Here is a 24710-nt window from a genome sequence, read left to right as displayed (position 1 = left end):
CGGCGAGCTGATATTTTGGAGGACGTGGGGTCCCGTGATGCTGATCGTTTTCGATCGCGGAGTCCAATGGCATTGCCTTAAGGGATGGGAAGTTGCGTCTCTGTATGACACGGCACAGGGTCTCGAGGCGGTTCCTGACTGTAAAAACATGGCACTGGTAACTTGCCGAGTTCCTGGCTCAATGATATGTATTTGCAGAAGTTGTATTGAAGTCCCAAAGTCCTTGTAACCGTGAGTCACATATCCCATCACAAGGCCTACATTCAACCCACCTTTCACGCCTACCGCTACCGAAAATGCTCGTGAATATTCTGTATCCATGCCGCATCCTAGATCTACCCATCGACCTCAGTTCCTATTTATTACATCCTGTGCCCTCCCTCGCAAGAAACTCCTCCACCTCAGCGGGCAGATCATACCCAAACAACTCCTCATTATACCTCTCCCAATCACTAACCCCCAATCGAGTGAGACACCAACCCAGCCACCGCCACGTCATCATCCAGATGGAGAAATACACGACGTACTCCATCAGAATGCTCATATCGGATTTGGCACCCGCCATCCGTTGGGAGCGCTGGTGGATCTGATGCACGCGTGTGGCACGGAGGGCGTGGTATGCTGCGAGAGCACGGGTTAGTCGGGCGTGTAATCCTGCTCCGTCACCGCTAGCTTCGAGGACGGTGTTGGCAGCAGGAGCAGTGGTGGGCGCACCCACTCGACACCGTCCCAGAAATAGCGCCAGAGCCTCGGCGTCCTCGAGAGCCTGGCACGCCCCCTGTCCGCTGCTGGGCTGTAAGGCGTGCGCGGCGTCGCCGACGAGCACGGCCCGACCGCCTTTCGTCCAGGTCGGGAGTTCGGGGGTCGTCCATGTGGGGTAGCACGCGTCGAGGGCTCGCGTGTTGGTGTCTGCGCTCTGCTCGTGCTCGTGCTCGTGCTCGCGGGAGGGAACAGCGTGCGTGCCGACATATTTTAAGATGGCGGTCACGGCGGCGTTCTTCCACGTCGAGTGGCGGTGGAGGAGGGCCGCGAGGGCGAGGTGTCTGTCGAAGGTATGTGTTTGTGTTTGTGTCTGTCCTTGTGTTTTTGCTTGTGTGTGTATTCGTGGCTGTGCTTGGGGTTGCGGTCGTGTTGGGGGTTTGTTCTCTGTGCCGTGTGCATTGGTGTAAGAATCAAAGTCAGACTTGGAATAAGGATATGGCGTGGGGCTGGAGAAGGTGGACCACCAGACTGCGAGGGGCCCAGGTGTTGGGTCTGCGTGTGCGTCCACATTCGACGTTGTATCTCCTGGTTCTGATTCTGTTCCCGATTCAGGGTCCCTCGGCGCGGATGGCGGTGATGGCTCTTCCTCCTCCTCTTCCCCCACGGCTGCCGCAGCAGAACTCAAGTACCCGTATCCGAAGAAGCCGTTCGGTCCAAAGACGATGGCCATTGTGCCTGGCTTGTGGCCTGCCGATTCGAGCACCGAGGAGGGGATGAACCCGCCGACGCCGACTAGCCCTTCGTAGTGGGGGGAGATAAAGTCTTGTTTCGCGACGGTGGGCGCTACAGGGCGGAAGAACGGGAAGTACGTTTTCAGCAGTTGTGCCCAGCTTCTTTTCTGCGCACCGCGACTATCGTCACCACCATCACCGCTACGCCGAGGCCGTGAAGCTTGATCCTCCTGTTGCCCCTGAAACATGGCCCTTCGCAAAACACTCCTCAGACCATCCGCACCGATTACCAGGTCGGCGAGTTCGCGACTTCCGTCCTCAAAGATGATGACGTTGGGGCTTGTCTCGTCGCCGATCTTCACATCCGTGACCCTTTTCCTGTATATGACATCTGGGGCAACATCAAGGACGCGATCACGCAGGATTTCCCAGCACGATTGCCGCGCGATCATGATCCCGTGGTAGAGATCTGTCTCCTTGGTGGCACCTCCCGCTCTCGTCATCTGGGCATCTGCGTTCGTTGAGGCATGAGGTTTCCTCTTGTGCGCGGGTCTAAGCTCAACATCCACAATGGTAAAGCCCCGCGCCGTGCTGATCTGCCAGCAGTCAATGGGATGGCCGTGCGTGGCTAGTTGGTGCATGATAGATGGGCCTCGCTTTGACTTCAGCTTGTGTGAAGTTCCGGTTGGGATCTCGGCATCGTCCTGGTCATCAAGACGAGACAATACGCCCAGTCCATTCTTTGATATCCCGATTGCGGAACCGATCGCCTGGGGCGTGAAGATCGGCTGAGTCTCGTCTGTGGGGAGGGCTGGGGCTTGGTCGCCCTTCGCACCATGGGCAGAAGTGGCGAGTAGAGTGTCGTTGAAGTTGGAGGCGTGGATGTCGTAGGCTTCGTAGATTTTGATCTCGATTTCGGTTCCACAGCTTCTCTCGTGTTCAGTCTCAGTGTGACGGTCGTGAAGAAGGTGCTTCCGCAGGAAGAGGTAGGTGCTTAGCCCGGAGATGCCGGCGCCGATGATAATGATTTTGACCATTTCACACACAGAGGGGGTCTGGATTGTGGTGACTACTGATGAGTATGCTCGAAAGCGAGCCGAAAGATGGACAAATCAGCAGACTAGAGGACTTACTTACTGTCTTTGCCTACCGTAGGGTTGGGAATATAGGGATCGACGAATATATGCAGCTTGGACGAGCGATTCCATGACGGGCCAGCAGACAGACTGGAAATGTCGGTGCCTGCGCGAGCGCGCCGACTTGTAGGTAGAATATTTTCCCTGGTAGGGATCTTTGTGATGTGCAACACCATCCACGCTGGCTCGTCTTTGGGTTTGACATGATATGCGGTGCTCGATGGTGGTGGAAATTGAATGAAGAAAATGTTGATGCCTGTGGTCGGTCATTTCTGATTGGCCAAGCATCTGTCGCCTAACGAGCTTGGCATTCGATACGTCGGATTCAATTCAGCCACTTCATTTTCTGTTCACTGATGGTTCACTTACCACTGAGACATCCATCTCCGCTACCCGGTACCTATGTATGGTGCCAGCTCACTACATTCAAGGTTGCAGATCGCAATGGCCATGTGCCGCCTAATGGCACTGTGGCATAACATGTCGGCATTCGATGATACGCTGCATCATGCGATTCCCAAGCGTACCTCGTTTGTGAGACTTTGACCACCTTGCCAGGGTGGAGGCACTCTGTTGGCCGCCTCGAGATCTTTTCCTCTTGCTCACATTCTCCGATGGCGATATCTATGAGCGGCGAATCGAAGACCAAGCGCCTCATGCCGTCATCAGGTCCAACAGTCAAGAACGGTGGAAGACCAGATTGCCCTTGACCGGCGCGGAAGGCTGAGGTTGTCGACAAGACGCAGCCAATGTCATCAGGGTGGGTGCACTATGCGCTTTACGGAGAGATGCAGCTGTGTTCGAGTTGTCAATTGCTGTACAGACAACTATCGAAAGCCACTGCTGAAGACACAGGTCATTGCAACCCGTGTGCAGCGTAGGCCCGATATTCAGTACTGTCTCTGTATACGCTCAACATCACCTATGGCCTTCTGGTGGTGGTACGCCATCTTCTGGCCCTGTCCCCATGATTCGCTTTGCCTGTTCCTCTCCTACTGGGGCATTGTCGCCACTGACCCCACGAAACCTTAGTTTGCTGATGGCATTCGACAGTCTCCCTGTCAGACTGCGCTTGGCTTTGCGTTCCCGGAATTCCCGGTCCTCAGCTTCACGCTGCTTTTTCAGGTACAGCCTTTCTGTTTCCGCGCTCTGAGACTTATCGCGCTGTGCCTCTTCCTCCATTCTAACCTTATCCGGGTTAAGCAGTTCGTCCTTTTCATGGACTACCGAATCTTCTGCACTTTTCAACTGTTTGCGTGCCTTAGTGTACGTCTCCAGGCCAACCAGCACGGCGTAGCTTCGGGATATCGATACGTGGGACATGTCGGCACCAGCGTCGCGCAAGCTGTGCACAAAGGCTCGAAAATTGGCCGCTGGGGGCCGGTAATGTCCGCTCAGAGGCGACAGTTTTCTCAACTGCCCGTGCTTTACTTTGATCAGACCAGCGGACAAGATGCGCGCCCCGTGTAGAAATGACGAGTGCTGGAACGCACCCGATTGCTTGTACCCGATATACAAGCGAAACGAGGTATCAGCCACGAAGATCCATTTGTGACCCTTTTTGAGACTGGTTCTGATCATGTGATTGAAAAGCACTCCCGCGCTGACATGTTTTACCTTGGACGGGCCTCTGGCTCTGTGAAACTGCGGAGGTCAGCAGCGGACCGGAGTCCCATCGTACGGATCGAGAACTACCTACCTCTTCATTCACATACCTTTCACCTTCGCCCTCTTCCGTATCGTCGGGCTCGTCCGAGGAGCTGGAGCTGGAGTCACTCTTCCCAGCTGGCGGCACGTTGTACTTCCACTGTGGTGAAGGATCATCGATCGGGACGATCCCGTTGACACTGTCCTTGAAAAGCTCGTCCTTGGTCCACACTAGCTCACCGTTCTTGGCCCAAACGAGCAACCCCTCAGAATTGACCTTGACCAGGTACTGCAGGCGTTCTTCTCGGGACAGATAGCGCACTTGCTCTTTATCTAGGCGTGCTCGACTGCACTCGGGGAGTTCTACGGTCCTCCCGTCGCCCTGGTCAAGCCAGTAGAAGTACGACTGGTCTGTATCTTGGGTTTTCCAGTAGTTGTGGTATTTTCGTAGATTCGAACCGTAGCGATGTTTCTGGTCCACCATCTCCAGAAAATATTGCAGGTCCATCACCTTGGCTGTCTTCTTCCGCACGGCATTGGCTTCGCCGCGTCTCTTCCTCGCAGCTTCCTTCTCTTCCTGTGTGGGCATCGTTCCAAAGCCTTGTTCTTCTTCACTCATATCGCTCGAAGACAGATCCGACACGGAGGGAGACCGGTCGTCGGCACCAGCCCTGCGTGCAATCTCTGTGGCCCGATTCCATTTCGACCGTGCAGGTGAAGACGGGGTAGCCGTCCGATTCGCCTCGCTGTCGGGAGAGCCGCTTCTCCCACCTGGGCTGGGAGGTCGGGGTGTGGTGACTTGTTTGAATCGAGCATCTCGAACGGCCTGTTGAGCATGCCTCAGTGGCGGTTGTGTCGCGCGTGCTGCCTCACACTGACCTCGTACCACCTCGTCGAAGCATCAAGACCAAATCCGTTCAGCTCGCGACGAGTACGGTGTCCTCGGTATGTTTTCTGGCGCTGGTCAACCCTTGATATATTTGACGCGAGTAAGTACACGGGTCGGACCTGAATTAGGACGGCAGCCTTTTTGGCTTCTTCGGCACTCAAATCTGTGCTTGGCTGTGCAGTTTCCTTCGTGTGGTTACTGGTGGTGACATCGTCCATGGTTGGAGGACTTCGTGGTGGCACACCCGTTCGTGTACTGAGTTATCGCATCTGCTTGTTTGGCCGCGCGGCCGGTGATTGAGAGCGAGTCAAATGCGCAAGGCTCAAAATTGGAGACCCAGCAAGGCTGGAGTGGTCTTCTACATACTCCGTACATACCCCGCGGCCAATCTCGAGGTTCAAAGAACAGCCTGCAGGGATTACCCGTACGAATTACTGCTTGCGCTTCACTCGTCACGTACTAGGTACACCCTTCAGTTACCGTCTCTGTGTTCTGGTTGACTGTTATGGAACATCATTACCCCTTCGAAACTCGACTTATGGGATACGAATAGATTGCGTGTGATAGCGGCGAGCTCGGGCATTATTGCACCGATTTCCAGGCGCGATCACCACGATCTCCAGGGTCCCTCACCTCGTTCTCAATACGCCTCGGAGCGGACGCCGACGGGCGTATGGGGGCGATGTGGGGGTCAAGCCAATTGTCCAAGCACCAGCAAGCGTGCTATGAAATTGATATGCGCATCTGTTGAGCTGTATGAAGAGCAGTAGATGCACGCAAGGTAAATCTACTGGCGGAACAGTCCTTTGTGAGCAGAATAGCTTGACGTACTGGGTTGTTGACTGGCCGCCATCACAATGCCTATTGACTATGTGCTTGTTACCGGTGCTACAGGTTTCCTTGGAGCGCATGTCGTTGACGAGCTGTTGGCGCGTGGATTACGAGTACGTGCTGCTGTTCGCAATCTGGCCAAGGCCAATGTCATGCGTGATGCCAGACCGCAGTATGCGTCGAAGCTTGACTTTGTTCAAGTTGCCGACTTCACAGCAAATATCTCTTTCGAGGAAGCTGTGAAGGACATCGACGGGGTCATTCATGTGGCCAGCCCGTTGACGTTTGGGGTCGAAGACAACGAGAGGGACTTCCTCTTGCCAGCCATCAATGGCGTTGCAACCGTCTTAAAGGCAGCAGCCCAAGCCTCGCAAATTCAGAGGGTGGTCATCACTTCTTCGTTTGCCTCTGTCATTGATGTCAATCGAAAAGCACCACCACATTTCACCTACACCGCCGCCGATTGGAACCCTCTGACGTACGAGGAAGCGGCAGACAACAAGACCTCCGAGGTAGTCGCATATCGCGGGTCAAAGAAGTTCGCAGAGCTCGCTGCATGGGACTTTGTCCAAAAAGAGAAGCCTGGCTTCGATATTGTCACCCTCTGTCCTCCGTACGTGCATCCGTTGCCTTTGCCTCACGCGTTTCTGACATCAGTGCCAGCATGATCTTTGGGCCTTTCGTGCACCCAGTGGCCAGGCTAGAAGAACTCAATGACAGTGCAGCCAAGCTTTGGGAGGTGGCCTCTGGTGTTGACCCCATGCCGCTTGCGAGAGTGCCTTTCTGGATCGACGTTAGGGACCTGGCAAAAGCACACGTTGAATCGCTTCTGAGACCGGAGGTCGGCAACAGACGTTTCACCATCGCATCGCCAGAGAAGTTTTCCTATCAAAAGGCAGCAGAGATCATCATCCAAAAGTTTGAATGGGGACGTGATCGTATCCACCTGCCTGAGACGGAGCAAAAAATTGATCAGTCGCACGATTTGGATGGGGAGACTGCTGCAAGGGAACTAGGCATCACATATCGGTCCTTCCACGACTCTGTTGTCGACTTCGTCAGGCAAGCACGGAGTCTCGAAGCAACTCAGAAGGGTTAAAAGTGCCGGACCAAGTCCCGCCCGCATCTTGAGCAAATAAACCGGGGACTCGCAGAGGGCGAGTCAGAAGACCCAGCTACGCCAGTGCAGAAGGGCGAGAGCAACAGGAATCGTTAGCATGTCCACAGCACGACGTCAGAAACCACTGACTCGTCATTTTCCCCACTTCTTCGTCTTTTTCGTTCCTTCACCATCCTTTCAACCATTTCTTTTCTTCTCACGAGACCCTGCGCCATCCGCTTGTTTCACCTAGCCACCCGACTGATACCCGCATCTGGGGAGTTGATTCCCGCGGGCTTCGCGCTCAGTGGTCAAGGCTGGAGAAGCCCTCGAGAACCAAAGCGTGTCTCGAAATCAGCTCCAGGTTCTCGGAAAGTGTGCATGGCGCTAGTCGTTCATCTCGAAAACTTTGTCGCCATCAATGCGGGGACTGATCCCAGCTCAGTTTCCCCAACCATGCGGGAAACTCTTCTAACTGGCTGCAGACCTCTTCTGAGGCGCCCCCAGGCTTGTCGAAAACATCGTGTCGTGTCGATACCCGCCTAGTCGGCAACGAGAATCAATCATCTTCGAGACCGAAGTCGCTTGGATAGCCGAACACGCTCATACCACCTGCACAGCGTTGCCCACCGACACTTGAAGAGCAGGATAAGTCGGCACGGCCAAACGGCCGGAGGGCTGTTTGCTGGGCGGAATAACTCCTAGCCTTCCTGCATAAGTCTTATTGCGCGCTTCGATACACAATACGGGGGTTCGATCTGCACAAGCACACACGGCCAGCCTCCGACTACGGCCTTCTCCACCACGATGTTGGGACTGAGTATGCGAAGACTTGGCACAAGGTCTCCAGCCCTTAACGCAGGTGGACCTCAATTCTTCCTGCATGCATTAAAAACCGACTCTGAAGGTAGTGAGTCCAGTGCGACTTCTTTACAGTAGTGACATGTCGCAAAGATGTGCTGTCTGTGGTCTCGCTTATGCTCTCCTGTCGGACTGTGCCACTTTTACGCAGACGGAGCCTGGCCCTTTCGTCCCCAAATGCATACTATGTTAGATCGGAAGCGATGCCATTGCCAATGCAGCTAGGACCCTGCTCGTGGGGATACTTCCCCTTCCTTCTCCACGTGTGGACTAGTGGGGGATTTGCCTTCGAACACTTGAGCATGGCAGCCTATGAGATGGCGAGTGCCTGGTACCCTTCTCGTTTCTCGCAGCCTCTTGCCTTGCCTCCCCTCAGCCACCCATTTCTCTGTTGACAAAACTGACGCAAAACGGTGGAAGATGCCCGCCAAGGTAGTGGATGATGCCGATGATAGCTTTTCGGTTCTCCACAGTCTCGAGCGACCCCGGCCCAGATCGCGAGGCCATCCAATCGTTGAACACCTGACACCTGCTTTCCATCAAGCCGGGGTAGTCCGGGGTAGGGGTGAGGAACCTACTTCGAGCGTTCGTCCGCATTGACGGGCCCAGGGTCATGTCGGATCCGTTCAGAATTTCTCCATATCAGTACCCAGACCCTCGCTCGAGGTCATCGCTTAGGTTGTCTTCCTGTCTGTTAAGCTGTTCGTAACTTTATTGACATGGTCCGTGTGTGACACGACTTCCCTTCAAATTCGAGCGCCCGCGACATCCTCAATCTTTTCCGTAACTCACTCCTGACTCACCATGGCTACCATGATGCCACCCACCACTACCCAAACCTCGCCGAAGAGAAAGTCTGCAGCGGCAGGTTTATCCGCTGGGGGTAGAACCGTGAAACGACGTGCTTCCAAAGCCTGCCACTGTTGCCGTGGGAGGAAGGTTCGTTGGTAAGCACCTCTTCCCTGTGCTAGCTCAGACGGCAACATTGCATTAGCAGCCATGGTGGCGACTAACTGATGTCCGCAGTGACGTCGTTGAGAGCGGTATTCCATGCACAAACTGCAGACTGGACGAGGTTGAGTGTGTGGTCACCGAAGGAAAGCGGCGGAGGAAGACATATTCAGAAGGGGAGCTCTTTCACCAGTCCCCGTGCAATTCCGCCGAAGACGAGAAGGAACTCCCGCAATTTCCCATCTTTGAAGACATCGACGAGCTCAACAACTTTCTTCCGAGCCTACCTTCCTGCGAGACAACCCTATCGCTGAAAAGCTCGGAAGATGTATTCCAGCATAAGCCGCATATGCTTTGTAAGTGTCCTCGATGGACTTCTCTGCATACCATGCCAACAAAACTTTTTCTAGACCAAACGCAGGGACATCGTTTGAGCCAGGAGGAGCGGTTCCGGCGGATGTCTGTGATTAGCAGCAAGCAGAACTCTCCCTCATTGCCTCTGCCATCGACGATGTCTTATTTTCCCCAGCAGCCGAGCCGTCCAAATATTGTCCTGCCACCGTTCATTCGGCAAATATCGCCCAGGATCATGACGGAAGATCTTGAATTCCTGCAGAGGAAGGGAGCCCTCCTGATCCCGGAGACAAGCTTTCGAAACGAGTTACTTCGGTGTTACGTGCAATACGTGTACCCCTTTATGCCGATCATCGACCTCCAGGACTTCTTGGGCACCATCGAGAAGAATCAAGCCACGGATACGATGAGCCTGTTGCTATTTCAAGCTGTCATGTTCGCTGCCACTGCGTATATTGACATGCGCTATCTGCTGGCTCAAGGCTACATGACCAGAAAGGCTGCCAGAAAGTCTTTCTTCGAGAAAGTCAAACTCTTGTACGATTTCGACTATGAAGCTGACCGGATCACAATCGTGCAAGCAGCCCTGTTGATGACTTACTGGTACGAGAGTCCTGACGATCCCAAGGACGTCTGGCACTGGCTGGGTATAGCGACCTCCGTGGCAAGAACCATTGGACTGAACTGCGACACATCTAATGCCCCTCTCATGACGCCACCGCAGCGTCGACTCTGGAAACGCATATGGTGGTCATGTTATATGCGAGACCGATTAATCGCCATTGGTATGCGGCGTCCCATGCGGATCAACGACGGGGACTTCGATGTTCAAATGCTTGAACTAAGTGATTTCGAGACGGAGTCATTATCACCCGAACTTTGCAAAATGCTCGGAGGTTGTCCGGCGGTGAAAGACAGCTCGAAGCGAGTCACGTTGGCAAAGATGTGCATAGGTCTCGCGCAGCTCTGCCTTTGCATCAGCAAAGTTCTCGCTGTCCAATATTCCACCCTGGGTCACAAGATTGGGGCGACTCAAGAGACCACGATGAGATTGGTCCCAAAGAAGTCAGCGGCAGAGCCCGCTGATGTGATACACTGCGATCGCGAATTCGATCAGTGGCACCAGGGCTTGGATGCCGGCATTCCTTATTTTGCTCCAAACTCCGGTGAACGAGTTGCGACGAACGACGGAGAAGTTGTCCACTTGCACCGTGCTCTATTGAACGGGGTATACCTGACAGCGATCAGCGCGCTGCATCGACCACAAATTCTACCGTCTGCTCCCAACGTCGTGGTCGCGCCAGAGTTGAGAGAGCTATCGAAGCGGAAGGTCCGGGAGGCAGCTGACGACATTACCGAAATGTATAAAGAACTTTTCGCCCTTGACATGATACGGTACCTACCAAACACTGGTGTCACCTGCCTCCTCCCAGCCATCATCATCCATCTCCTGGACATCAAGTCAACGGACAGCAACATCCGTCAGGCCAGCACCCGGAAATTCCACTTTTGCATGCAGGCGTTGCAGAGGCTGCGGGAGATGTACGCCTCTGCGGACTTTGCCTTCTCTTTCTTGGACGCGGCCGTTCGCAAGACAAACGCGCAGGTCTCAGCTGCCGTTGCAGCCGCCCCGGCAATGAAAGAGTCGCACAATCATCCTACAGTCGAACAGAAGCTTGGTCAAGCTCCGTTGTTGCTGACACCGCCACCTGAAGCGATGCAGACAGCCAGCTTGTTGCTTATGAACTCCACTCTGTCGCCCGAAGAGCGGAGTCTTATTGCCGCATATACTCCGAGGACGCCCGCTGGCTCGGATGTGAGTTTGAGCTCCCACACAACGGCAGGAGCAGCGTCTGCATTGACCGACCTGCCCGAGGAACACGACGCTGAGATCAAAGATGAGCTCGGACAGATGGATGAAGCCGATTTTGACACTCTCATGGAGCTGGAAAGCGGGACGGATCTGTTCGCTATGGCTGAAGATGACATGGACTTGAGTATGCAGTGGCTGCAGGGGTTTGATGCCGACAAGCTCTCACCGGGCACGGGCGAGTTCCCGCTGCAGACAATCGAAGAGGCCGAGGAACCAATTTATGCGGAGCGGGCCCTCGAAGTGAGTGACGAACTCGGTATGGGCCTGGGCATCTAAATAGATCTGTGCTTAAGAAATGAGACACACGCACCGCAAGTTCCGCTTCAACCGATTTTTCGTTGGTTCTTGACAGCTCGTGCTCGTAAGTGGCTGTCGCTGGGGAGCTGAAAGCACGGGCGCAGACACGGATGGCTTGCAGGCCCGGCACCACCGCATGCTTTGGCTGACGTGAATACGAGGTCCATCATATCTTTTCTTTCAACCTCACTTCTCTTTTACCTTCTTTTTTCATTCCTTCGCGCTTCATGCCGCCAACTGATTGAGTTGTCGATGCTGCTTCCTCACCCTTGCGCCGTAGCTTGAGGAAGAGCTGACACTTTTCCCACCTACATATCCTACGCCATCCATCTGCCGAGGTTGCACTTTGAAGCTCAGCGTGCGCTAGCCTAGAAAGAGAAGCTCCGTTCACAATTTCATAGGGATACCATGCTGACCCATTAACTAGCAGCTGTCTGCTCTTTGACCCCGCCCTGGATCTCTGCCCTTCGCTCTGTACAAGGGTTAGCTTTACATTCTCCACTGGGCGATCAGCTTATCCTGGCACGATTCCTCCCTGCGATGTCACCTCGTGGGCCACCACCAGTGGCAGTACGAGGTAGCGATAAGAAGATGCCATTCATGGTGGCTGGAAATTTCCTTTCGGAGTCTACCATAAGACAATGGTGCTCACCCCCAACTGGCGATCCAAGTCGCTGGTCACACGGCGCAGGAGGAGTCCGCAGGCACGCGGGCAGCTCCTAAAGGGCGGCCGCGCCGGCTACCACCCGACCACCGAAAGCAGAGCCAAGCGTCAGAGAAGCCTCAGAAGCAATGCCACCAGACGCTTGTTACACGATGCTTGCTAGGCCCAAGGCACTACCACGCTCCGCCTACTTGGGCAGGCGCACGACTTCGAACTTGACTCATAGATTTGCCAATCAACCTGCATCTGTCGAGAGAAGCTAAATTATATGCGTTGAGCGGAGGGTGGAAGAAATCAAGAGCCGATTGGTGGTAAAGGTATCGAGCTCTCGTGATGAAATATCCGCCGCATCCTGTGCATGAAACATGACTGGCTCTATCAAGCTGTTCCTGGCGCATTGACAAGACACAGCTTCACCTGAAAATTCCCTCATCCGGTACAATGCCCCGAGAGGCACAATCTTATCTCTGACTTGCATATGCAGTTTGCCTCCTCCCCGTACTATGTACCCCATGCACTTCGCCGTTCCACTTCACGTTACCTGCCACATATGGAATGGGAAATCGCAAGGAAAGTGAAAGTCTACGAATCTCCTATACCTACAGTGGCAATCTGAAAGCTCAAGCTCCACGAAGCTCCTCCGGACGAACTCCGCTCTTACACTCGGCTATAGCCTGTATCCTTGCTCCAATGCTACTTCTGGTCGTGGCGGACGTCATGGAACATCGGTAGACCTCAGTAACTTCTTCCCTCAACAAATGGTTTGCCGAATAACATGGACAGCGATCACGTCTCGGTCTATCTATGGAGCTCAATGATGTTCAAGCTAGTGCCAGCGCCAGGTTCATTTTTCGGCGGCCATGTTTGTGCAGATGTGCTGCGGGCGTTTGCAGATGGGGATCAAGGTAGGGAGGTACGAATTCAAGTACTTAAACCTGGGCGCGTGCTCGAATCCCACCTTCTCTCTCTTTCCGAGCGCACCTGTCCGCTTTGGAGCTGCGATTCCTTACAAGTATTTACACTGCATTCACTTAAGTTTGGGGGCAGGACGAGGTACTTGGCACAAATTGACTTCTTGCACTTGCGGCTTCCTCTGCCCCACCCTCGAGTTGAATAACTCCCAGAATGCACGCTGCAAAAGCCCTCTCCCTCGTTGGCGCACTCGTTGCTGGCGTCTCTGCAGTCAAAGGACCTGTGGTTCACAGCAGAAGAAACCCCAAAGGTCCCAAGCTTCAAGTCTTGCCACGGCAGTTACCAGCGGAACCCACGGGCGTGCAGACCATTACCACTCCCAATGGCGTCAACATCACCTACAAAGAGCCAGGCAAGGAGGTGAGAACTCACGGAGAACTCGAGCGCCACCACGCCAGTTCCCAAGCACTTCTATGTCCATGCCCTTGTGCTTTGCTAACGGTTTGAATAGGGTGTCTGCGAGACGACGCCAGGCGTCAACTCCTACGCAGGTTTTATAAACCTCGCGCCGGACGTCCACAGCTTCTTCTGGTTCTTTGAGTCAAGACATGATCCGGCCAATGACCCAATAACCCTATGGCTTAATGGTGGACCTGGCAGCGACTCCTTGATCGGCATGTTTCAAGGTAAGCACGGACTCAGGCTGGTACAGGTTACTTTGATTCAGGGCTAATGGCGTTCTGTAGAGCTTGGGCCCTGCAACGTTACCGAAGACCTCATCACCCAGCTGAACCCTTATGCTTGGAACGAGGCCTCAAACATGATCTTTCTCAGCCAGCCGTTGGGTGTGGGCTTCTCGTACGGCTCGAAGGTGGGGAGCAAGGCATGATAGCTACAAGAGTGGGGGGCTGACATACCGATGCAGGGTCCAGGCTCGATTGATCCCGACTTTGGTCAATTCCTTACCGCCTCAGAGGCAAAGGTGACTGGGAGATATCCTATCGTTAATGCGACTGCGATTGGTAGGTCGGATCCTAACTGCTATGGCAATTGCCCAGATGCTTATGTGGCCTTTGGACACCACTGATATGGCTGCTATCGCTGCCTGGGAGGTGCTACAGGGCTTCTATTCGGCGCTCCCACAACTCGACTCCAAGGTCCAGTCGACCCAGTTCAACCTGTGGACTGAGTCGTACGGAGGTGAGTTGAGCCCTGTGGATCATCAACGTACAGATGACTGAAAGTTGTCCTAGGTCACTATGGCCCAGCCTTCTTCAACCACTTCTATCAACAAAATCAAGCGATTCTGAACGGCACCCAGTCAGGCAAGTCGTTCGAGTTTGTCAACCTGGGCATAATCAACGGCATTGTGGACGAATACATCCAAGCTCCGTACTATCCTCTTTTCGCCAACAACAATACTTATGGTATCAAAGCTGTCAACGACACCGTATTCGACTACATGAACTTTGCTTGCCACATGGTTTACGGTTGCCTGGACCAAATCTCCTTGTGCGCATTGGCCGATACATCAACACTCATCGGACAGGCGGTCTGCACCGAAGCCGCGGACATGTGCCGTGATAATGTGGAAGCTCCCTACTACTACTACGGCGGCCGCGGCACATACGATATCCGTCACCCCTCCGATGACCCCACCCCGCCAGATTACTTTATGGACTTCCTTAATCTACCGTCGACGCAACAAGCCCTCGGTGTGGACACAAACTATACGCGGACCGCCAACAACGACGTGTACTACGCCTTCCAGCAGACAGGCGACTTCGTGTACCTCAACTTCCTTTCCGACATTGAAGAGATCCTCAACTCGTCCGTGCGCGTGACGTTGGTGTACGGCGACGCAGACTACATCTGCAACTGGTTCGGCGGAGAGGCCGTCTCCCTCGCCACCCAATACGAGCACTCGGCGGAATTCAAAAAGGCCGGTTACGTGCCCTTTGTGGTTGATGGAGTTGAGTACGGTGAAACCCGCGAGTACGGTAACTTTTCATTCACCCGCATCTACGAATCCGGCCACGAGGTCCCCTACTACCAACCCATTGCGTCGTTGGGCTTCTTCACCCGCGCCATCAATGGTTTGGACATCGCTACAGGAACCATGCCCGTGAATGGAAGTCAGGGCGGCACATCGGGTTCTCCATCGGCAACGCACACCGAGTCGTTTGTGCCGCTTCCAGCGACGGGCAGTTCGAGCTCAGCAGCAGCAAGCGCGACGGGCTCAACCGTGCCCGCGAAACAGCCCATCATTCCAAGGGGCCGATTTGCCAGACGGGCGTCCTCGTACTGACTTCTTGGATGATAATGTGACGCGACGACGATAGGACGAAACAGAGCACTTGGCAATACGTAGGTAGGTCGTAGGTCCTGCTCCGGCTTAATGAAATGGATTAATTTGGTACCAGAACGTTTCTGTTCATCGAAGTGGATGCAGAGTTTGTAAATTGCAGTAATCGTGCGGGTACACGGATCCGCGAATACAGAGTATGATATACTCAATAGGGACTGTAGGAATATATGCGGACTGACATCCGCCAATCAAAACGTCCTAAATGCGGGCAGATACATAGATACGGAGATCTGGCCGTGCTCGCCCACCACCAGGAGGGTTGTTGCAGAGATTAACCATATATGTATATATCTAACATTCCAAGATTGGGCTTGCTCGAGACTGTTCTCATGCTTTCGGGGCATTCGAGATCCCGCGGAGCGATGACGTCTATCTAGTTCTATTCTGTTGTGTTGTCCCAACTCAGTCCGAACGGTAAGTATCTATAACCGTCATCCGTGTATATAATTACTGGTCGCCCCCAAGTCCTCAAGGCCTCAAGCCACCCGCACCATTTCAGCCGCACAAGAAACGTACTGTTTTAAGCCACCCTCTTGAGCAGACACAGAATGTACCGTCCTAACCCACCCGTTCAAGGGCACATAAAACGTACTTTTCTCCAAACATATCCACTACATCCCCCTCCTTGGCACTCTTTGTCCACGCCGGTTCCGGTCCTACCGCACTGCCTGCCGCAACCATCCCAGGCAGAGCGGGCAGATTTTTCGGTTCTCCCGCCTCAAGAACGACCGTCCAGCGCTGTTGTTCACCGTCCCATGTCTCTCTGCGTGCGCAGAACCCGACCTCCCCAACAGGCCCGTCGGGCCCGCCTCTCAGGGCGAGAAAGTCGCCTCCCACCTGCGCGAGAAAGGTCCGCTTATCCATGCTGCGCACGATCCACGCCCAGGGAAAGCGGTCGCTATACGATGCAGTCAGGGCGCGCCATACCTCTTCGTAGGGCGTCTCGACATTGGTTTCGGGGTTGAGCATGCTTCCTGTTTCGACCGTGTCGGTGGCCGGGTCGAGGTCTGTCCCGGCCGTAGATGGATCGACGGGGTGGAAACTCCCGATGTCGGGGTCCGTGTAGCCTCGCGAGTCGATCCAGTGGGTCCATTTGCATGTTACTGTTGGGTTTGCAAGGAGGTGTCAGCCTGGGTGTGGGAAATCAGGGGAAGTGAAATTGGGGGTTGGATGTATGCACGGTATGGCATGTCATGACATGGCATTGGTATTTTGTGTTCGGATCTGTGTGTCCGTGCTTCTTCCTCGTTCTTTTACAACACTCTCTGTATACGCACTTTCACACCGCCTTCACTTACATGGTTCTCGTGACAGGATGAGCCGCTCCCCTGCCATGCCCCATTCAATCGAGCCGTCGGCCTTGGTGATGCGCAGGTCGACGTACCACCCTCCGACGCTCATGACCAGCGTGTTGGTCGGTTCCGACGGGTCGCCTGGAACCCAGCGGATGCTTAGCCGCGTCGAGAGTCGGCTTGACATGATGCTTGTTGTTTTGTGTGTGGGCGGAGTGCAGGAGGTCTCGACTCTAGTGTTGTAGGGGGCTTTGTGCTGCTACAGTGGTGGGCATGTAGATTCGGTAGATTCAGAAGAGCCAGCAGAGCTAGTAGAGGCGAGTAGAGCCGGTAGTGGGTTCCCGTTGGCCGGGGGGAGAAGAAAATCTTTGGGAGCGGCTTGCGGAAATGTGCGTCACCCGAGGGGAAGGAGGGGGACCAAAAGAGCTGATGGAGCATTACGTTGGCGTAAACATGCAGGACGGCCATATTTCGTGGGTGCTCTTTCACCTGAAGGGTTCAAACTTTCACGTTTGAGTTTGGCGACAGCCGACTCCGTAATTCCTCCGAACTCGTGGTGAGGAGCATACCTAATACAATGTGGACTGGATACTCCGTAATTAATCACAGCCTCCCACAAGACCTTCTTATGGAAACCTCATCGGCATCAAGCGTCCTTTGTCAAGATCAGCAACGCCGCACCGGGTGGCATTTGTTCTTTCTCAGTTCGACTGAACCAAAGGACGATGGACGATCCGAACTGGCGCGCCTTTCTTTGACGCTGCACAAGCAGAGTACTTTACGCGTTGGCAGACATCACTTTCGTACCTTGAATTCTTCCCCGCCAATCAGGTCTTTCAGATTGCGGGCGACGAAGCCCTCGAGGCATTGCCGTTGGTTAGAACTCCAGGTATTTACGGTATAGTCCGTTTCTCCTGCAGCTGCGAGCTGGTGGACATCAAGCTTCTTGCTCGACCCTCGTCCATGGAATCGAAGGTAAGAAGTCGTATCACCTGGAAAGAACGCTGTCGCTTCTGGAGTGCGAGCTGGTGCGAGCACCTAGTCGACCTTTACGCATGCATGTTTTGCAAGGCTACATTTTGAGTGGGCAGGGCAAAATTGGTCACGGTCTCAGCGGTCTGCTGCACCGTCTCCGGCCCAGGCTGATTGAGCCCGGTTTGAGTTCATCTGAATGACAGGTTAGATCATCCGCCGAAGTATTGTACCTGCTGATTTCGGTAGGTGGAACCAATGTCGGAGGTTGATTGACAACTGGTAAAGCCACCGAGCGCTCCTCGTTCGAGAGTCTATTGGTCATCCTCCTTTCTCATATTTGGCCTGCATCCCTCGCGGCTTTACAGAGTCACTGATATATCCGTCCCTTGATCAAACATTGCCATGGTGGTCGTTCATGAGCGGGCAGGGGGTAAATCCGATCGTTCGATTCCACGGGGTTGAATGAGGCTGGTAGGCACCGCTCAGCGGATCGAACCTGAGGCAGCTATATCACATAGTCCGGTATTGTATCGGGGGATTTCTGTGGTATCGACATGAAGGTGCCCTGGATGCTGAAGTCGCTCTATCCCTCGATTGTCGTCATGCGTCCTGTGTAGGCATAACGGGGTAGGTAGAGCCAACAAACCAACCGATCATCTACCACGTTCACCGACTGTCGCGCATATTTCCTGCTTCTCTGGCCATCTTATCATCAAGACATGCCTATGGATACCGCTGCCTCCCCAGCGAGCCATATCACATTCAACCACACCGCCGTTGGGCCCCACCGGCACAAACCCGTGCTTCAGGTACAACGGGTAGCCCGGGGGCGTCGCGGCAAGCACGACAGGCACATGCAGCCTCTCTGCCCAGGGGAAGATCCAGCCGAGCAGCCTGCTCGCGATCCCTTTGCGGAGATGCGAAGGCGCCAGGGTGGAGAGCCCTCGAACCTCAAAGCAATGCATACCGCCGAACTGACTCTGCAGCGCTGTCTCCACCAGATCGTCCCAATATTTGCATAGTTCGCCGTGGACAGACGGAGGCGGAGGTGGTGGCACCGCGACCTCGTCTTTCGAGCCTCCTGGCGTTGCCGTGCCATCTGTATCAGTAGCTTCGGACTGCGCGTCCTCCGCGCGCGGATGGTACACGAATTCCGCGTAGGCCACGATCCGCCCGCCACGTGCCTCCAGGCGGACATCGTCGGCTTTCGCGTGTCCGGGGTTCTTTTCGTGGTTCAACGGGTCCAAGTCGAGGTCGCGAACAATTAGATATTCCATCCGCTTCACGTTTGGACCCAGTCCGTCATGATCAAACTCTGCTATACGTGGTGGGTTTAGGGCTGCAGCCAGCTCGGATCGGTAGCACGCCTGGAGCCAGCTGTAGAGCTCGGCCTCAGGAGTCGATCCGTACCTCAGCTTCCCTAGCGGAGTCATGGTCAACGAGGACAGTGCGATCGCTGCCATGTCGGGGACGATGGCCTCCGCATCCTCCAACGACAGACGGACCGGTTGTGTCAGCCTCATTTTAGCGGCGTCTGCGTGTCTGTCCGCAGTCCGTCCACCACAATCAAGGGCGCGAGGTACACTAGCCTGCTTCACTGCAAGCCTTATGGGCCGCCTGGCTTGCCGTGATGACCGGCTCGGGCTGTCAGCACGGGGAAGAGGAGAGAGCGAGCACACGCAGTATCCCTTTTGCGGCATTTGACATTTGGCATTTGTGGGGAAGCCTTGGCCATGCACGCCATGTCCATCTCCGCGTACGGAGACCTCGGTATCCTTCGGTTCGACAAATAGACATCCCAATTATGCATCAGGGAGAAGAGGATGGATATCACCTAGGTAGTACTTAAGCCTGTGCGCAGAATCAACGCGAGTTCGTTCGTGGATGTGTTTCGGGCGATTGAATTCGAAGTCACGTCACGCTGTTCCACGATACCACAGTGCGGAAGCCGTTGCCAGAGCCAGAGCTGCTAGACGCTGACAAGACCATCGGGACAGTCTGATTCAGTTGCGCAAGCGACCACTGCTACATACGTATATACTTGCCTTCTCACCTCCAGGCTTATTGTAGCCTGTCTTTTTCTGCGAGAATCTCTGTTCTGTTGCTCAAATCTTCTCATCCGACTCGACTTCGCATTTCGTCGCTACGGACAAAATGTCAATCACCACACCAGTCACCCAACTGCTGGGGATCCGCCACCCCATCCTGCTAGCAGGCATGGGCCAGACATCGGGCGCTCCGCTCGCAGCGGCCGTGTCGAATGCCGGCGGGTTGGGCGTCATCGGCGGCGTGGGCTACACGCCGCAAATGCTGCGGGAAATGATTGATGAATTGAAGGCCGGTCTGAAGGATCCGTCCTTGCCGTTCGGCGTCGATCTCCTGATCCCGCAAGTCGGCGGAAACGCCCGGAAGACCAATACCGACTACACGAAGGGCAATCTCGACCAGCTCGTGGACATCATCATCGCGGGCGGGGCGAAGTTGTTTGTCTCGGCTGTCGGCGTTGCGCCCAAGCACGTCGTCGAGAAGCTCCACAAGAACGGCATCCTGTACATGAACATGATTGGACATCCGAAGCACGTGCGCAAGGCATGTCAGGCGGGCGCGGATATCATCTGCGCCCAGGGAGGAGAGGCGGGCGGCCACACGGGCGACACGGCGACGAGGTATGTAAAAACGTGCTTTCGCCTCGGTCTGCATTGTGCCACTCTAACCCTGGATGTACTGTAGCGTCCTTGTCCCCGCCTGCGCCGACCTCGTCAAGCAGTACACCTCGCCACTGACGGGTCAGCCGGTCCAGCTGGTGGCGGCGGGAGGTATCTGCGACGGCCGCGGCATCGCAGCCGCACTCATGCTCGGCGCGTCGGCCGTGTGGGTGGGCACGCGCTTCGTCACGGCCAAGGAATCCGGGGCCCCGGAAGCGGCCAAACGCGCCATCATCGACGCCGACTTCGACAGCACGATCAAGTCGACCATCTGGACGGGACGGCCTCTGCGGGCTCTCGCAACGCCGTACGTGCGGAACTGGGAGACGAACCGGAGCGAGGAGATCCGGAAGCTGACGGGCAGCGGCATCATCCCGCTGCAGCATGAACTGGATCACTTGGAGAAGATCGGCGGCATCACAGAGGAGATTGATGACCAGAGCACGCTGAGGCCGATGGGACAGGTGTCTGGGCTGGTGAACACGCCGAACCAGACCGCCGAGGAGATCGTCCGGGAGATGATGGACGGTGCTGTGAAGGTGCTGCAGAGCGCGCAGGGGTACTTGCGGGTCGGGTCGAAGCTCTAAGTATGTAGATAAGGTGGTCTGAGCGGTGGTCAGTGGCATGGGGAAGGGCATTTCTCAAAACATTATGGTTTCCTGCATCAGTATCTGCATCAGCTCTGTCAACCCGGATATCTTTTCGAGAGTGGATTTCACTCGACTGCTGGAAATCGGTCTAGGCACTTGGCGGATAGAGATTGGGCGCATGACTCCTCTATGACACGCCGACACAGCACCAGGGCTTCAAGAACCCAAGTGCGATATCATTCGGGTGAGGATTGAAGCCTCACAGTGAGCGTGGTTGTGGTACATGTCTGACCAAAGACTTAAAGAGCTTCGACGCTTGAGATGCGCTCGAATTCCTAAATCAACAAGTCTGACGTCCACAATTATTCTGCGTCACACCTCGACGCGACCAGACCATGCGCCTTGAAACCTCTGTACTTGCCCGCTTCCCTCAACCGCGAGGAATGTGCTCGGCTTCATTTCCTTCCACAATACAAGATGAGGCTCATGTATTAATTACCTGCTGCTTCCATCGAGGTCATGATGGCGCCCAAACAGAACAAGTCACACCTCCTCCCGCCCCCCCAACTGCAAAACGCCCCCTATCAGCACGGCCGGTCAACAATATGGAGACAGCACCAAAGCGACATGGAGACCTCGCGACCTGAATCCCTGCGGTGTAAATCAATGCGCCGTTCGCTTTCATCGAGTCACCGCGTCGCTGCAATGATGCCTGGGGCCATGGTTGCACTTGCATCCTTCGAAAATGAGGGACAGAATATCAGGAAGCAAGACCGAGTCATTCGCTGCCCGAAGGACTGATGTGCCTTAGCCGTTGGCCATCTGCGCATGATATCGCCCTTGGTTGCAATGACCGGGCACATACGGATTGAGATAAGGACCTTGAAGGCCACGCAATGTCCAAGAACTTGCTCGGGCTTTTGTGGCTGTTCTGAGAACTGGCCGAGCTGTCGAATCAGGAAGCTCGGTCTGCTGCTGTCACAAACGCTCCGTCATCTCGTGGACCTACGGTACTTCACCTCGCTACCGTTACCTGCCCTCTCGACCCGGCTCCTGCATTCATGAGTCGGCAGACCCGGATCTTCCGGCGCACCAGCGACGCGTTGCACATCTCCTGCAGTTGCCACACGTTGGAGCGTCCAGTTGCTCATCCGTTCGTTTCAGCCTTGGGTCCCGTTCCTGGAAGGACCCCCTGCTGGACATGACGACCCCGCACCTTGCGGGGTGGGCGACAGCTGGCAATGTCATTCTCCTCAACACAAGCGGCGAACATCACGACTTCTGAGCAACGGCTTACGCTAGTTGAAAAGTTGAAGTCCATTGGAGGAATAACCGTTGGTCTGGAGGGCTAACCACTTCCATGCAGCACCGGCTCGCATGAAACCTGCGCATCCTATCTTCATATCGTCATGCTATCTGTCGCGTGTTCCGTGGACCTATCACCGTGGCTGCCTCGAAATGCTTCTCACTGACGGGATGCATCGCCATTTGTGCTCTCTATTCACCTGGCGAATCAAGTTGCTACTTGCATTTCAGAAGGATCTCGAGTCTACCGTCCTTCGGCACTAGACGCAGGTGTGATCAGACATTCTGGCATGAGCAGTTGCGGAAAAAGGTACCTCTCGCGGAAGCTCATCAAAACCATATTGCTCAGGATGGATGCAATCATGCTCGTGTCCGTCCCTCTTTCTCTGCTCTTCTGGTTTCCGCCCTCCACTGCCTGGAATATTCACTCTCTGCGTGAGAGACATTACAGCTCAACATGCTTCGACAGATACTTTCAGTTACGACCCTACTTGCTTTCGTAACCGCGCAAAATGAAGGCATCATGGAGACTCTCAACACCGTGCCGGAACTCTCCGAGCTCGTGACATATCTGGACAAGTATCCAGGCCTCACCACATGGCTTCAGGGACTATCCGATATCACATTCCTCGCTCCAAACAATGATGCATTTGCCGTACTGGCCGACTCATCAGCCGTACCGAGTCTACCAATCGACGAGATCGACGCAGAAGCGTTGATAAGTTACCACGTGCTAGATGGGACCTTCTACGGTTTCGGCTACGACGAGTTCATCCACGTACCTACCGCTATGCTACCCCATGCGGACGCAAACGAGTCAATGGTCACCGGTGGCAGCATGGTCATTGCCAGAGGCTCATCCTGGTCCAGTGCCGTCACGTTCACGTCTGGAGACCAGGAGACGTCTGAGAGCGACGGCGAACCCTTAAACTTCACAGGTGGTGTCATTTATACCATCAACTCCTTCCTGACTCTGCCGCAGACGTTCCAGGAGACCGCTGAGGAACAGGCCATGCTTGGAGCGCAGCCTTTCGCCGACGCTGTGATTACGGTTCCTGGCACCTTGGAGAACATGACGATCGATGACTTGTCCGGCGTCACGATCTTCTTGCCAATGAATTACTCCCTGCAGGAAGTCGGCAATGTGATTGAGAACATGACCAAGTCAGAGTTCGATCGATTGGTTTCATATCACATCATCGACGAGGTCTTGGAAATCAACCCGGATTCGCCACCCAACGGCTACTACTCCACGTACGAAGGCACCGGCGTAACCATCTTTAGCTCCAACGACTTTGTGTTCATCAACAATGCTCGAGTCGTCAGCTCCCCGAATTGGATCTTCAGGGGAGGCATGATCTACACCATCTATGGGTACGTCTCGAGAGAGCCGGCTCTCCATCAAGTCAACGGCTAACACGATCCGCAGAGTCCTCAATCCCCGCAACGTCTCCATTGACGCAGACGCGAGTGACGCCGAAATCGCTTTTGCCGGCGCGACATACACTCCGGACTTCACATTCCCTACCTCGGACATTGGCTCGACACCCACCAGCTCGCCCTCGCCAATCCCGAGCGCCAGTTCCAGCGGCCTGTCTACTGGCGCGAAAGCAGGCATCGGCGCAGCTCTAGCGGCTCTTCTAGCCATCCTCCTCGGAGTCTGCTTGCTCTGGCGTATGAGACGGCGGAGCAGGCGCGAGCTCGGCGTGGACACTACCGTCCCTAAGTATCAGTACCCATTGGGTTATCCCTTGAAGGACCTGGAAGTGTCGGTCTCTCATGAGGAGCTGGTCGCCAATGCGGCAAAACCTGCCCGCGGACCAATCAAGGCGTTTACTCCGAGTGTGAGCGTCCATTCACTTGGCCAAGCCGTGAAAGAGACTTCGATTTGAGTGGACGAGTGAATGAGCGGGTGGGTGAGTGAATGGACGGGCGAGCGCGTGAGCTATTGCAGTGACTGAATTGGAATCTTTGGACCGGACGTCCTTACTCCTGCCCTCACGAGTAAAGGCACGTCGTACTACTATACTAGACCATATATTCGTTTTGGCATGGAAGGGGGCCCAAATTAGATCCGACTGGGTCAAATCCGGACGCGAACATATTGCAATACTATGCCATTATCCAGTAATCGAAGACACACTCAGCTGATCCACGCACATTGGCATTCCCTTGCTTAATTACTTTCTTGGCTCTTCCGTAGGAACTCCAGCATCCATACAAGAGCGACTCACCTACCCACTGACTCACTCACTCACTCACTTATCTAGTCTCATGCTGAAGCGGGACGCTACTGCAAGGGTCCTTAATTACTCATCACAAAATCAGCGAGCCAGATAGATAGATACAGTACACGGGGCCGCAAGAACATGAGTTATTAGCTTATCATAAGCCTTAAGGCAAGGACTAATTAATTACAGCCTAGATCGTCCAGTCATATTTGATATCCCAGACCTACCCCAAGAACACAGATATCCGACATAAATTAGCTACCGTAAAAAGTGTGTTATCGTCTCCTGTGCGTACTC

The 24710-nt window shown here is 54.6% G+C and overlaps 9 protein-coding genes across 9 annotated transcripts; 5 read left to right on the top strand and 4 right to left on the bottom strand.

Moving 5' to 3' along the window:
• Positions 1-355: 355 nt before the first annotated feature.
• On the bottom strand, positions 356-2470 carry A1O7_05833 (uncharacterized protein; the record flags this gene model as incomplete). Its single annotated transcript, XM_007759841.1, has 1 exon — positions 356-2470. The coding sequence occupies one exon, from the start codon at positions 2468-2470 to the stop codon at positions 356-358; it is 2115 nt and encodes a 704-aa protein (XP_007758031.1).
• Positions 2471-3487: 1017 nt separating this feature from the next.
• A1O7_05832 (uncharacterized protein) lies at positions 3488-5323 on the bottom strand (the record flags this gene model as incomplete). Its single annotated transcript, XM_007759840.1, has 4 exons — positions 3488-4213; positions 4269-5042; positions 5096-5170; positions 5225-5323. 4 exons carry the CDS (start codon positions 5321-5323, stop codon positions 3488-3490), a joined length of 1674 nt encoding a protein of 557 aa, XP_007758030.1.
• Positions 5324-5962: 639 nt separating this feature from the next.
• A1O7_05831 (dihydroflavonol-4-reductase) lies at positions 5963-7035 on the top strand (the record flags this gene model as incomplete). Its single annotated transcript, XM_007759839.1, has 2 exons — positions 5963-6549; positions 6600-7035. 2 exons carry the CDS (start codon positions 5963-5965, stop codon positions 7033-7035), a joined length of 1023 nt encoding a protein of 340 aa, XP_007758029.1.
• A 1665-nt stretch (positions 7036-8700) lies between these two features.
• On the top strand, positions 8701-11350 carry A1O7_05830 (uncharacterized protein; the record flags this gene model as incomplete). Its single annotated transcript, XM_007759838.1, has 3 exons — positions 8701-8843; positions 8923-9203; positions 9258-11350. The coding sequence occupies 3 exons, from the start codon at positions 8701-8703 to the stop codon at positions 11348-11350; spliced, it is 2517 nt and encodes an 838-aa protein (XP_007758028.1).
• Positions 11351-13160: 1810 nt separating this feature from the next.
• A1O7_05829 (carboxypeptidase D) lies at positions 13161-15255 on the top strand (the record flags this gene model as incomplete). Its single annotated transcript, XM_007759837.1, has 6 exons — positions 13161-13367; positions 13459-13633; positions 13694-13818; positions 13873-13950; positions 14006-14147; positions 14201-15255. 6 exons carry the CDS (start codon positions 13161-13163, stop codon positions 15253-15255), a joined length of 1782 nt encoding a protein of 593 aa, XP_007758027.1.
• A 618-nt stretch (positions 15256-15873) lies between these two features.
• On the bottom strand, positions 15874-16794 carry A1O7_05828 (uncharacterized protein; the record flags this gene model as incomplete). The annotated part of the gene is made up of 2 exons (XM_007759836.1): positions 15874-16418; positions 16614-16794. The coding sequence occupies 2 exons, from the start codon at positions 16792-16794 to the stop codon at positions 15874-15876; spliced, it is 726 nt and encodes a 241-aa protein (XP_007758026.1).
• A 1441-nt stretch (positions 16795-18235) lies between these two features.
• A1O7_05827 (uncharacterized protein) lies at positions 18236-19045 on the bottom strand (the record flags this gene model as incomplete). Its single annotated transcript, XM_007759835.1, has 1 exon — positions 18236-19045. The coding sequence occupies one exon, from the start codon at positions 19043-19045 to the stop codon at positions 18236-18238; it is 810 nt and encodes a 269-aa protein (XP_007758025.1).
• A 691-nt stretch (positions 19046-19736) lies between these two features.
• On the top strand, positions 19737-20874 carry A1O7_05826 (oxidoreductase; the record flags this gene model as incomplete). The annotated part of the gene is made up of 2 exons (XM_007759834.1): positions 19737-20248; positions 20313-20874. 2 exons carry the CDS (start codon positions 19737-19739, stop codon positions 20872-20874), a joined length of 1074 nt encoding a protein of 357 aa, XP_007758024.1.
• Positions 20875-22639: 1765 nt separating this feature from the next.
• On the top strand, positions 22640-24074 carry A1O7_05825 (uncharacterized protein; the record flags this gene model as incomplete). The annotated part of the gene is made up of 2 exons (XM_007759833.1): positions 22640-23556; positions 23612-24074. 2 exons carry the CDS (start codon positions 22640-22642, stop codon positions 24072-24074), a joined length of 1380 nt encoding a protein of 459 aa, XP_007758023.1.
• Between the last annotated feature and the right edge of the window lie 636 nt (positions 24075-24710).

Source organism: Cladophialophora yegresii (genome assembly GCF_000585515.1).
Source record: "Cladophialophora yegresii CBS 114405 chromosome Unknown aczIN-supercont1.4, whole genome shotgun sequence".
Taxonomy (NCBI): Eukaryota; Fungi; Ascomycota; class Eurotiomycetes; order Chaetothyriales; family Herpotrichiellaceae; genus Cladophialophora; species Cladophialophora yegresii.
This window is presented reverse-complemented; position numbering and strand designations above follow the sequence as displayed.